This window comes from Glandiceps talaboti, chromosome 1 (genome assembly GCF_964340395.1).
Source record: "Glandiceps talaboti chromosome 1, keGlaTala1.1, whole genome shotgun sequence".
Taxonomy (NCBI): domain Eukaryota; kingdom Metazoa; phylum Hemichordata; class Enteropneusta; family Spengelidae; genus Glandiceps; species Glandiceps talaboti.
The window spans coordinates 7205851-7220689 of record NC_135549.1 but is presented as its reverse complement, the minus strand read 5'-3'; the positions used below and the strand labels follow the sequence as shown (position 1 = coordinate 7220689).

Here is a 14839-nt window from a genome sequence, read left to right as displayed (position 1 = left end):
TACAGTTTGTCTGATATATATATATGATGGTGGTGGTATGTAGATGCATGTGGGCACTTGCATGCAGAACAGAGAGAGACAACTCAACTGATATGCAACTTGGACACAAACTATACATAGTAGTGGTATGTAGATGCATGTGGGCATTTGCATGCAGAAAATTGAGAGAGACAGCTCGACTAACATGCAGCTCAGACACAAACTATACATTGGATGGTGGTGGTGGTGGTGGTGGTATGTAGATGTGTGTGTGTGGGCACTTGTATGCAGAACAGAGAGAGACAACTCATATGCAACTGAGACACAAACTATACATGGTATTTTTTGTTACTTTAAGCTTTTATTTATTGTTGAACACAGAAAGATTTATTTGGCACTAAATTGGAAGACATGCTTCTAGTACTGCTTGGGAGATTCTGACTATACATACAATATATTGCTTTCAAATACATATATCTACTTTATATATAAAAATAACACCAATGGCGCTGTAGCACAACTGTAGTTTTCAAAGATGTTTATCCACATGCTGATCCATGCTGGGTATAGGTGTATTTGCTGAATGATTATCTAGTTGCCTATCCAGCCCTGTTGTTATCTTTACAATATACATAATCATTTGGCTGTTGCTATGGGTCATATTGCTAGACATATTTGCATACATTTTTGAGTGTTCATTGTTTATATTCATGGTCATTTGGCTGTTGCTATGGTGTGGTCTTGTTGCTAGGCATATTTACACATGAATGTTTATTCACTTGTCTTGTTGCTAGGCACATTTACATATATTTTGAATGTTTATTCACTTGTCTATTAATCCTTGTTATCTTTGCAATATATGTGATGATTTGCTATGGGCATGGTCTTGTTGCTAGGCATATTTGCATACAAATTTTGAAGGTTCAATTGTCGATGAATCTGTTATCTTTGTGAAATACACCATAGCTGTTGCTATGCAGTCATGGTTGCTAGGGATATTTGCATACATTTTTTTGAATGTTTACTCGCCTACCAGATATTGTTATTTTAGCAAAATATACTGGCATTTGGTTGTTGCTAAGGGCATGGTCATGGTTGCTAGGGCCAATTGTGTCAAAAGGTTTTGAACAAAATCTGCAGTATAACACTTCTAGAAACATCTCAGTCTCATTGATCAAGTACTTTTTGAGGTAAGTTTTGACCAAAATTCATATTTTTACACCTAATTTGCATATTGCTGATGAGATCATTATATGCTTGATATATCTTCATCTAGACACCCCCAAATGCATCCCCATTAAATTTCAGCTGAATCTGCTCAGTAGTTTTGGATTCAAAGATTTTTGACAAAAAAAACCCAAAACATTTGTAGCCCTAATTTACATATTACTGATGGAATCGTCATATCATAAACAAACCTTTAATCTACACACCCCCAGGTATGTTCCCGCTAAATTTCAGATCGATCTGCCCTGAAGTTTTTGAGTTTGTTTTTTGACCCAAAACAATATTTTTTGGACCCAAATAATACACTTGTGATGCAATCGTCTAGCTTTGAACAATTTCCCAACTAGACACCAAAACTAATGTTCCCACCAGATACAATGGTAATTAGTCACACACACACACACACACACACACACACACACACACACACACAAACAGACAGACACTGCACCATGCCTATAGCACTACTGAACCTTATCAGTTCAGTTGTGCTAACAATAATATTCAGTTTGAGACTTTAGCAAATTATCGATCAAAGTAATTTCAAACTATATCATGATTAATATGAATTCAAGTAGAGTATTTTAAAATGTTGAATGTGTCAGACTTCAGCCTTGTTATGGCTAAAGTCATTGGTCCCCCAGTCAACCCAGCTGTATAATTGACACCTGACAGGATATGGGTTTCTGTGTCAAGGATTTATTGATATGCGCTTACAGAGGCTGCAATGTATTGAGGTATGTATGGGTGTATCAAAACATTGTTTGTGAGTTGAAAGTGCGAGTAGCAGTTTGTCAACAAATTACTGTTTGCGACCTGTAGCACTTCTATTCTGTGACCCTGCGACCGATAACACTTCTACTCTGCGACCCATAGCACTTCTATTCTGAGAGTAGCGACTGGCTTGATGACACGTGTATAGATAGCATGGTATAAAAAGAAAGCTCACACTCCAGAAAATATTGTTCCAGAGTTAGCATCGACGTATTCGCTATGTGTTCAACCGCGATACACCCATACATACATGATATATTGTATGCTTCCCAGTGAGTTTAAGTATAAAGGGCTGTTAATTACCGTTAATGCTGTTAAGTCTGTTCTGGGGTAATAATTGTGCTTTGAAGCACTGTAAAAAAAGCTGTATATAACATTCAACATTTGGAGAGTACTATGTAAAGTTAAACATGATTTCTTCATCCTATTCAATGAAATCAACAGGTGGTATGGTATGTAAGTTTCATTTTATGTGTAATATCTTTGGAATACATATCACAAAGCATGTCTAAAAGCAATGTGGCTAACATTGTTATAAAGATGGGTAATTTTGTCCACAAAGTCTATATTGATTTTGTTTCATTTTTGGTAGTTTCACTATCTGTCTTTTACATGTTTGTTATTCAATAATTTGTGGATAATGTCCTTTTTATATTTGATTGTACAAAAGGTGCATCTTTTACGATTATATTTTGTTTACATTATAATTTTTTGTTTGTTATATTTGCTAGTATTAAAGGGGCACAAGCTGAATTTGTACCTATTTGAGTTACAGTAATTTTTTGCTGTATATTCAAAAGGTACTCACAGTATTGTACCATAGACCCTACTTTCATGTAGGGGCTATGATTATACTTACTAAAGTACACATAACCACCACTCACAGTTGACTGAACGCAAACCTGGTGTTAAAGATATAACTTTTGATGTTTTGATTTGATGCTTTAATTTATTATAAGTATCTAAATGTGGAGGAAATCCCTACTGTGCAATCAACTATACGCTAACAATGCCAGAAGACAATTGTAATGGTATAGAAGACATGCCTCAAAATTAACATTATACTGGAATGTGCTTTATAAGTATATTCACTTAAAACAGGTTATAAACTCAGCTTGTGCCACTTTTGAGTTTTAGTAAGGGTATGCTGAAACATAGACGTAGATCATTGCAGCAGTACGTGACAACACCAAATTAGCATTGTTCACTCTATCCATGTTCAATCTCAGTACAGTTTGATAGGGTCCTGTAATCTTCTTTACCAGTCTAATAGTTCCTGGAAAAAACAAAGACAGAAAAAATTCATAATTTATACTTTAATATGATGGACTGGAGATAGCATAGTTTATAGTTCTGATTCAGTATCAGTTAGGTACTATTAAATAGTAGCTAACTGTTAATTAGTATCAGTTAGTACCATAGGAGTTGTCACTTGGTGTGTGTGTTTGTGTGTGTGTGTGTGTGTGTGTGGGGGGGGGTGTTTTGTGGGTGTGTATCTCTAGGGTGGATTACTTCAAAGATGACAGCAATGATTTATCATTCATCAAAAATGTGAACTTACCAGCTCGGCCTTTTTTATCCACTTTAAAAAAGCCACGGTTGTTGCCACTGACGATTTCAAATTTGAGCTTTTGACCCTGAAGGTGAGAAGCACTCATTGTAATCAATGATCTTGGTGGAGGATAATCTGATGGTAGTGCTATAAAATTAAATGATATAGCTCCTGTTTGTTCTAACAAACACTCCACATCATGGTTTGGACAAGGTTGTTTTATACAGCGGAATTCATCAGATGATCCACTCCTGAAAGACACAATCAGAGAGGTAAGAAAGAAATTCACACTGGACTCCATATTTCATATAGTAATAGTAATAAATGTACCTTTTTGGAATCTTGTTTTGAAGCAACTTTCATCTGAATTATTCACAACGTAGTCACGTTAAAACTAGATTTAAAAAAAGGTAACTTTGTCACAATGACACATGTTGTTTTACATGCAGGTATATACATGAAGCCAACAGTACTGTACAAACTAAACCATTGTCACATGTAAAGATCTGTGTTAATTGTCTGATGTTGTATTAACTCAATTATTACACTTTGCACCTATATATATGTATATATATGTTTTCATTTTGTGATGACTAACTTGATGTTTGGACAGAAAAAATATCTTGGACTTACACTAACTTTCCTGATAGTTTCAACATTTACAAGAACTGTATATACTATTATAGATGGTGCTGTACTTATGCTACACATAAATAATCTGTAATGTTATGATTTAAAATATCACTTTGAATACCTGGATTACAATCTTTTGTACATCAAATTGACACAGAAATTTTAATTTTAAGGAAGATGAAAACATTTTGACTGTCCCTTCAGAATTTATTGGAGGTGGTGTCTGAGCGTATATCATATCTCTACACATGCTTTACCTGAACTGTCTTCACATTGTTGTAAGCAACTGGAACTATGTGTTAAAATCTCATGCTGGAAGTCCCTTGATGATGTAAGATTAGAACTTGACTGGATTCAAGTGTTGTGACATGCAGGAATGGTCTCAGTTGAGACACCAAGGATCCCTATATATGGAGGTAGGGCTTGCATGCACATTGTCTTGATATTAATGCAGGAATCATCTGGTAGTATTTTTGAGTTACAGGAACTGTATAGTTTCGGACTTCAAGAATCTCTCCAGGCAGTGGTTGAGAAGACTACGATGACAGCTGAATAAGAGAAGCTGTCATGTTTGGGTAATAAATTACAGGAGTTTTTAGCCCCCCTCCCCCCAGGGGGAGGCTACTACAATGGGCTCTGTCCGTCTGTGCATCCATCCATCTGTACATAATAAGTCAGTGAAAAGTGATATGTGCACCAAAAATAATGCTTGTGTATAGTTCCTTTCTTCAATGTGATAGGCAGGAATTGATTTTGATAATTGACCATGAAGGTGAAGGTCAAACCTAACACTAGCTTCTATTGCATGCATGTTAATTGGCTTGTTGTGGCTTATGCACGTGAAAGAGACATTGTCTATGAACTTACATCACATATGGAGATGTATGGGTTTAACAGTCCTGTGTATACCATTCAGTGTATATCAACATTTAGCACAAAAACACACAAGTTGATTGACACTGACTGATCAGCAAGCATGAATAATTATGTATGTGGATAACATTGTAACTGACCAATCAGCAGGCACTGACCAGTTGACTGACACATTAACTGACCAATCAACAAGCATTTAACAAGTTCTGTATGTGATTGACGCTAACTGACCAATCAGCAACCACTGACCAGTTCTGTATGTGATTGACATTGTAACTGACCAATCAGCAACCATTAACCAGTTCTGTATGTGATTGACATTGTAACTGACCAATCAGCAACCATTAACCAGTTCTGTATGTGATTGACATTGTAACTGACCAATCAGCAACCATTAACCAGTTCTATATGTGATTGACATTGTAACTGACCAATCAGCAACCATTAACCAGTGCTGTATGTGATTGACATTGTAACTGACCAATCAGCTAGCATTAACCAGTTCTGTATGTGATTGACATTGTAACTGACCAATCAGCAACCATTAACCAGTTCTGTATGTGATTGACATTGTAACTGACCAATCAGCAAGCATTTAACAAGTTTATGTGTTGTACAATAATGGAACTTTGCATTTTGATTTTTTGGTTTTAAATTTTGAGTTAAAGAATCACTACAACTACAAAAACCAAACGGGTAATACATCTAATAATATATATATTTATACAATGAATTAAATGCAAGTTACATATAGATCGATCTGCAATAAACAGGCCCTCCGTCTGTTGAAATTCTGACTCAAAGTTGCCAAGCGACACAGACAACATATGACAACTGTCTTTATCATGTTTATTTTCATCCAGCTGATTACATATCTAACAAGATGTTGATATTTATTTTAGTTCAAGATCAGCTGTTCATTCCATATCAATTTTGGATGTCTGTAAAAAATGATGTGCCAAGAGTGTACTCTTCCTACCCTAATACTTGGGTGTAGTCTATAACAGACAGGCAGTTGAATTTTGGAATGTCTATGAAATTTGCAAATACTGTGTTCTCTCTTTCATGGAATCTTGGAACAAAGAATGCGATAAAAAAACTTGGTTTTCTGTTCCTGACACACTGGATGAATTCTTTCATCAGATTTTGGAATTCGGTCCATTGATGTTCTCATGTTTCAGGATTTTATAGTAATCATCTAGTCTCTACCGTAATCCAAATATCTGAATGATCTAGTCTCTACCGTAATCCAAATAACTGAATGATCTAGTCTCTACCGTAATCCAAATATCTGAATGATCTAGTCTCTACCATAATCAAAATATCTGAATGATCAGTAAAATACATAGACTGTCGACAGTCGTTCGTGCCTTTTTTGCTACGTTTTATCTAAAACTAAAGTCGTTGCCTCGCTCCAATCCGGAGCAATACTATAACCGCGTACTGGTTAGTTCGTGTCTTCGGCAATTGCAGTTCTATCAGTACGCATTAGTATTCAGTGCTACGGAGCAAGGCGACAACTTTGTTTTAGATGAAACGTAGCAAAAAAGGCATGAACGACTGCCGACAGTGTATAAAATACATTGCAATGCCATTAATTAAACTGTCTAAGGATGCAAAAGTTAGCGATAAAGTGAGACCCTAAAAATATTAAAATAATCAACATTAAAGTCAATACTAGCTCCCTAAGTTTAAAAAGATGACTGTGCATGACACTATGGACACTTACCGTTACTTTGTGAGTAAAATACTGTCTAGTGTATAAGTCTACACTACAAATATTATCAACATTAAAACATACAAATACAAAAAAACAGAAGAAAAAAATTTTAAAAAAATTTACAAGCAGTAATAAAACTCATACATAGGTTGGAATTCAGCAGGAAATTTGTTGAGGAAAGGTTATGTGATATGTATAACTCTGTTTTATAATACTAGACTCTAGAAGTATATACTCTCAGTTTAAAATGGAATTATACACTGTAAATGTGGATATCAAGCATAAATTTCCTATAACAGATAATTACTATGCATATTTATACTACATCAAAAGTGACAACAAAATCTGAAATGAATACATTATAAAGACTACAAAAATAGAAATGACTTTTTTTTCAATTTATTTATATGAAATATGACAACAAGAGTGTATCACATAATGGTGTTACTTTCCAGTAAATGTTAAAATTTGTATCTAGTGACATATATGATGATCTTGGCCAAATTTTTGCCAGCCAACGTTCCCTCATCATAGCTTCTCATTTCTAACTCCAATTCCACATCTTGTGGCCCTGTAAGTGGTTGTATTAAGTAAACAGTAGCTTTGAGAGGTTCTTTCTGTAAGCGGAAATTATTGCCTTCGTTTCCACTGACCAAAAGAAAGTCATACGTGTTGGTTCTATAGGGTACGGCTGTCATAGTAAATAACCTGGCTGGGACTCTAACTCCGGTAGGGAAAGTAAGGTAGTTGAAGGAAATGGCAAATGGTAGGGAAAGGCACTCGGGATCATCAATGGCACATCTCTGACGACGACAACGACTGTAACAAAAAGCAGCAACAAAGAAATCTACATTTAATCTTGAAATCCAAGTGGAGTAAATTGAAGATTTTGAAGCTTTTAGTTTAGTTCAAAAGAAGCAGTACAAAGGAAATATTGAATTGAGCAAGAAAATACTTGCCTTATTGCAATCAGCAGATTTCTTTGCATAATATACTTATAAGAATGTTGTTTCATTTCTCCAACCATGTTATGTGTAACTTTTTATTGTCCTGATATAAAAGTGCTCTACTATTTCTATCATTAGACTACCACCACCACCACCACCACCACCACCGCTGCCACCATCACTGCCACCACCACCACCACCACCGCCGCCACCACCACCGCCATCACTGCCACCACCATCATCACCACCACCACCACCACCACCACCACCACCACCACCACCACCATGGTGACTTCTATCTGTTATGTGCAACTTTGTGACTATTTAATGTTGTATGAAATCAGTCATCATTTAGTTGGATATATAACCCCCTATCACGGACATGCACACCATCAAAGTAAATCACACTGTATTAGTATGAATGGAAACAATGAATAGAGATGGAATGATCATAACTGTACACTGGTACTAGTGTTGTGGAAGATGAATTTATATGAAGATGAAGTTATTTTTTGGGTGGTTCTAAAGTTAATGTTATGTACATAGAGTTATTATGCTGGCACTATCACAACAAGATAATGTCAAAAACTGCTCTAGCACCAATATGTGCCATATATGGTCTGAAGGTATGAAGTGAACCAATCAGAAGCTGATTACCAGTCTTACCTGCACCTATATATGGTCAGAAGCTATGATATGAACCAATCAGAGGGTGTCAATACTTACGCTGCTGCTGTCTTGATAAAGTATTGAGGGCATTCAATAGCATGGCACTTGTAGGAACCACGGGTATTAAAACAAGTCTGTGAGGATTCACACGTGTCTGTTCCAGCAATACACTCATCAATGTCTATAGAATAGAAGAAATTATGAATTAGGTTTTAATGGCTATTAAGCCAGTTGTATGCTATATAGAGAGGTTTAAATGTGCGTATTTATGTGTGTTCTATATGCATAGCGTCATAGTCATGTGGTTCGAAGCAACCCAGGCATTCTGTATCAGACGTGATACATCGAAATGGCAGTCGACGAGTAACTGTAAATATGTGTTAAGTTTTCTTCATTTTTTTCTGTTAAATGTCGTATTTTGTATATCAAAGTTCGGAAGCATAACTGTCAACTAATTGTTCCGTTTTTCGTTTGGGTAGTTGCACGAAAAATAGTAAAAATACCAACAGGTTTAGAAAACAAAGTCATGTGTGTGGGCTTCTGGACAGAAGATGCCAATGTGCAAGTACACATTCCATTGCTTTCATGTTTGAGTTCTCAATGCATAACTAAACACAACTTTGTATGTGTCATTACATGTACACCTGCAAGATAATGCTTCTGTACGTGTACGCGTTCTAACGTGTATCTAAACCTCTCTATTATAAGGCATATCTGAAAACTGATTTGGGCCTTTCACAAATTTCATGGCAATCAGTGTTCGCAATACTATCTAATATATAGTACTAAATATTGTTGACTTCAATGAAGTACTAAGGTCACCTGGAACTCACTATTTCCCATTCTTTGACTGGAATACAAATGCATATTTCACATTTTCATATTTATTTCTTGAAAAGTCCTTCACAAAAAAAACATTAAGATAAACAGCAATAAGCAAAAAGGACTGCAGGTATGTCCATTCATGAATAATGCACTCAGTCAATAATTCTATTTTGCCATTCATTGGTTAATTGACAGCAAAGTTACCCTTAGAGCTGCATGAGTAATGATATTTTCCATTGATGGTGTATTTACTTACCTCGACATGACCGTTTATCTGCAGCCAGGTTGTATCCAGGTGGACAACTACATCTGTAGGAGCCTGGCACATTATTACATACACCAACACACAGACTACCTTGACTTGAATATACTGTACACTCGTCAATATCTGAAATAGTGATGACAACATTAATAGGTTATTTACTTTGCATGATGATGCGGCTATTTTGACATACAAGCATGGAGTTTCTCCAACTTTTTATAATCATACTAGTATATTTTACAATCTGTATGTCTTGAAACTTTTTACCATTCAAGCAAGAGCAAGTGTGGTATAATTGGGGTATTTGCAATTGATTGCAGTGTTCTCTGCGCCCATACTTTCACAAGTGTAATGAGTGAAAGTGCAGCAGAAAACACTGCAAGTACGAGTGCAAATATCCCTGAGTACCCACACTGGTACTCACGTGGCATATAGGGATCTGTTATTATTACATATATCAATATCTGAAATAGCAAATTTCTGTAAAAATGATACAGTGCAATATCACTAAATCTATAGAATTCGTTACCTGAACATGTAAAGCAGGCTAAAACTTTTAAACACTTCAAAGACAATTACAGAGACATTTCTTCTGCCTAGCAATTATTTTATCTATCTGGATCTATAATGTCACAATATATTTTATTTTAATATATTTCAATGTGTTTTAGAATCTGTAAGTGGACTTTTGCGTGATTGTTGATTTGATGTAAGAGGGAAAGAAGCCGACCCTGCAACACTGTGTTGTTTGTAACACTTACTGAGTTTTACCCAGACTAAAGATATTTTATAATAATAATGATATAATAATAATAATAATCACACGCTTTTATAATCGTATCCTCATTTGCATGCAGGTATACAATAATGTTTTCGGTATTGCACTGCAGTGCAAATACCACTAGTAAGTGTGTGCACTGGTGCAAGTAATCAACAGACTATCTTACCATTACAAGTACCACTTCCATCTGAACTGATACGGTATCCTCTACTACACAGACAGGCATAGGAACCATAGTAATTAACACATTGTTGTTCACACACATCTTCCTGGGCACACTCATCCACATCTATAGATTAATGCAAATCATAACATTGATTAAAATCACAAATATATAAAAGGTAAAAGTAAGAATTTGTATAGTGGCGAAATAAAAACACAGTTTAGGCAATACAATCATATCATGGTAGTACATTTTTGTGTTTTATCTGCTGACTAAGCAGAAGCAGAAATGAACACATTCCAAACTACTGTGTGAAGTTGAATGGTACTTTAAAACAAAGATGCTCGTTATTTGCACACTGGTACAGATATAGTAGACATGTTCAATCTATTGTGAAGTTGGTTTACTGTCTTACGCATGGCACTGGGAAACAGCGAAACATGTTTTTGTAGACATAAATTATATATCTAGAGTCAAAGTTATAGGACAGCAAAGGTTAGATTTTGACTCTCTGTGTAATATGAGTGTAGAATATGACTTAGTCAGTAAACAGATGGTCTAACTATAGTAGCTGTATGTGTTTCTGTGCTGGATTTGTTTTAGCTGAATGCATGCTAAAAAAAAGTTCTGCAGAAATAAGTCTTGCTAACATACATTATGTATATTAATAGGGCAAAAACTGATATGTGTTTAGACATAGTTTTGACTGCATATTTAAAAGGTACTCGCATTAGTGTACCTACTATAACACACTTAACCACCACTTACAATTAACTGAACTCAAACCTGGTATGAAGATATAACTCATAAACAATCTGACGATGCAATTTATGATATGTATCAAAAAATGTTCAGGAATCTTACAATGCATTGCAGCAATCAACTGTTCTAAAAATGCCAGAAGACAATTGTAATGTTCTAGAAGACATGCATTGACATTAACATTATACTGGAATGTGATTCTATTTAATAAGTATTTTCACTGGAGTAAAAAGCTTAAAAACTCAGCTTGTGCCACTTTCACATATGCCATATGTAAAGGACACACTGGTATCAATGACATAGCCAGCCATGGCATCATGAACTCTCATACAAACATGTACACAGTAACAACAGACTCACACATAAGCTTGACAGGTGTCAAGAACAGTTGCACTAAATATGGTGACCCAACTGGATTAGTTATTTAAACAATAATGTACGCCCTCCCAGCCCATAATGGACGAAAGCAAACTTTGAACGACATAATGGGTGAGGCGACAGCCGAGCCCATTATGGAGTGCAAGTTTGCTTGAGTCCATTATGGACTGGGAGGGCATACATTATTGTTATTATTTTATAGTTTTGCCAATTCCAGTGAATTTGTAGACCGAGAAACGTAAAACAACGTATAATATACACAGCGCTGAACATCGTCTGCCATGTTCGGCCCGGAAGCTGAATACTAATCATAGCGACACACGTACATGCACGTACACACACATATACACTTCAATGAATTGCTGTGAACACAAATTTGTTTCATGAATGCGTTGTATTTTTAAACAGTGGAAATGACAATCATTAGTAACAACATACATTTCGAAAAAATACCTCGTCGTATGAAGAAACAGAACAAATAAGCTTGTATTGTTATGCTCATTCCGGGGCCGCGATGCCCAATAACGGAGTACATTATCAGTAATAATGTACAGTGATGACGTCACAAAATTCACTGGCATTGGTAATGCTATAATATAATAACAAGTAATGTGTCTAACTTCCCCTTGCACAGTCTGCCAAAGTGTGTCTGACTTGACCTTAATTGTCATTCTGCTAAAATTTTTCAAGTGTACCAAATACACGTTTACAGTATGTACTTGAATCACCACCAAATATACAATGCACAGTATAGTTACCTTTACAGTTGAAATTATCAGCTGCTAACTCATACCCATCATTACAGTCACAGCGGAATGAACCTTCTGTATTGATACATATTTGGGGGCATCGACCCCTCCACTCTGTGCACTCATCAATGTCTGCAAAAAAAGTCATGAAACAAGAATGTTAAGATTTTTTAGAATTCCATAGATACAAAGAGAAATTCAATGGCAAATTCTTGTAAACTGATTGGCCCTAAAACCAGATAAATGTCACAGAAGCTATCCTTCACAAGTTCTGTAAAATAGTTGGCCTTAAAACCAGGTGAACATACACAAAACACTAACCTTCACAAGTTCTTGTAAACTGATTGGCCTTAAAACCAGGTGAACATACACAAAACACTAACCTTCACAAGTTCTTGTAAACTGATTGGCCCTAAAACCAGGTGAACGTACACAAAAACAAACCTTCACAAGTTCTTGTAAACTGATTGGCTCTATAACCAGGTGAACATACACAAAACACTAACCTTCACAAGTTCTTGTAAACTGATTGGCTCTATAACCAGGTGAACATACACAAAACACTAACCTTCACAAGTTCTTGTAAACTGATTGGCTCTATAACCAGGTGAACATACACAAAACACTAACCTTCACAAGTTCTTGTAAACTGATTGGCTCTATAACCAGGTGAACATACACAAAACACTAACCTTCACAAGTTCTTGTAAACTGATTGGCTCTATAACCAGGTGAACATACACAAAACACTAACCTTCACAAGTTCTTGTAAACTGATTGGCTCTATAACCTGTTGGACAGGCACAGTTATATCCCCCTTGTGTATTCTGACATGTCTGATCTTCTTTACACTCATGAGTTCCTCTTGCACATTCATCCACATCTACAAGTAAAATAACATCATAATCCTAAAAAGTTAACTTTTGGTTAGATAATGAAACAAAAGTAACAGCTACATATACTGAAACAATACCCAAGAGTTCACATAATGAAACAAAACTCACAACTATAATATGAAACAAAATGTAAGGACTGCAATATGAAGTGAAGCTTAGCGCTTCACTCTAAAACAAAACTCACAGCTAAAGAGTGTCTAATGAAACAAAACACAGGGTTAGTAAGTTACATAATGAGACAAAACTTACAACTAAATAGTCAAACAAAAATCAGAGCTACATAATGAATCAGAAAGGTTTCATAACGAAACCAAACTCAGAGCCATATGATGAAACAAAACTCCGCTGGTATTTTTTTGTTTTTTGTAACATGTTTAGAAGTGGACCTGCTGTTCAGCTCTTCCACTATGCAATTTTGTTTTAGCAAAGTAATACAGTGGTTAGTGGTTTCATATGTGTTCTATAGTTTACACACTATACTAATAGAACACATTTCACACAGAAAGTTGGTGAAATACATTACATTAGTCACCATTTTACAAAACTTCTATTTTTACCCCTAATTTTTGCATATCAATCACCCACTCAACTTGTCTTGAACAAACTTATATCTGCTTATCAAATGACACCTACACAAGAAATTTCAGCTAAAATTGGCCGAGTAGTTTTGGAGAAGATTTTTGAAGCACCTATTTTTAGACCTAATTTGCATAACAATTACCCAATCAACTTGTCTTGAACAAACTTATGTCTGCTTATCAAATGACACATACACAAGAAATTCCAACTCAATTGGCCCAGTAGTCTTGGAGAAGAGTTTAAAGTATTTTTACCAAAAAATGCTACTTTTAATACCTAATTTACATATTACTGACCCAGTTAATTTATCTTGAACAAACTTATATCTACTCATTACACGTACACAACAAATTTCAACTAAATTGGCCTAGTAGTTTTGGAGAAGAAGATTTTTGAAGCATTTTTACCAACATTCTATTTTTAGACCTAATTTGCATAAAAATGTCCCAATCAACTAGTCCTGAACAAAAGTATATCTGCTCATCAAATGACACCTACACACCAAATTTCAGGTCAATTGACAGGTAGTTTTGGAGAAGAGGATAAAAGTAGAAAAACTGACAGACGGACACCGATGGTGAATCAACCTAACCCTTAAGCTCCACTCAGCTGTCACTGACAGCGGAGCTAACAAAACTCAGAGCTATATAATGAAACAAAACCCAAGAGTAAGGTTTCATAATGAAACAAAACTCAGAGCTACATACAAATGTATAATGAAATAAACCCAAAGCATACCTTGACATCTTGTACCAGTGGTATCAAGTTCCAACCCTGCACCACATGAAATAAATGGATTACAGCGATAGGAACCAAACGTATTATAACATCTAGCATTGCGAGCACACGGGTTACCATCACATTCATTGATATCTAGGGAAATAATCAAATAATAGCACATGAACTTAACAATAGCAAACATTTCATGAACATCATAAAAAGGAGTCTGGGATAGGGCGGCCATATTTAACTATATTTCACATCATGACTTCTTTGTTGTGTTTGTCAATGTTTGTCATTTCTAAGTCATTCAGACTGCAAAGTATGAAAGTATCACCAACATGTGCACA

At 35.5% G+C, this 14839-nt stretch overlaps 1 protein-coding gene across 3 annotated transcripts in view; it reads right to left on the bottom strand.

The window, feature by feature from the left end:
* Nucleotides 1-1619: 1619 nt before the first annotated feature.
* LOC144442115 (uncharacterized) overlaps nt 1620-14839 on the bottom strand; it is a 36892-nt gene continuing 23672 nt past the window's right edge. For 2 of the 3 annotated variants that reach the window (XM_078134916.1, XM_078145087.1), the window contains 8 exons: nt 14508-14642; nt 13049-13177; nt 12304-12426; nt 10409-10531; nt 9456-9587; nt 8432-8555; nt 3542-3783; nt 1620-3256 (listed from right to left, as the gene is read on the bottom strand). In XM_078134916.1, coding sequence (XP_077991042.1) covers nt 3114-3256; nt 3542-3783; nt 8432-8555; nt 9456-9587; nt 10409-10531; nt 12304-12426; nt 13049-13177; nt 14508-14642 — 1151 coding nt within the window. In that variant the 3' untranslated portion in view covers nt 1620-3113. Of the gene's footprint in view, nt 3257-3541; nt 3784-5793; nt 7578-8431; nt 8556-9455; nt 9588-10408; nt 10532-12303; nt 12427-13048; nt 13178-14507; nt 14643-14839 lie in introns of those variants that run through there. The other variant, XM_078142320.1, reaches the window with a different exon arrangement.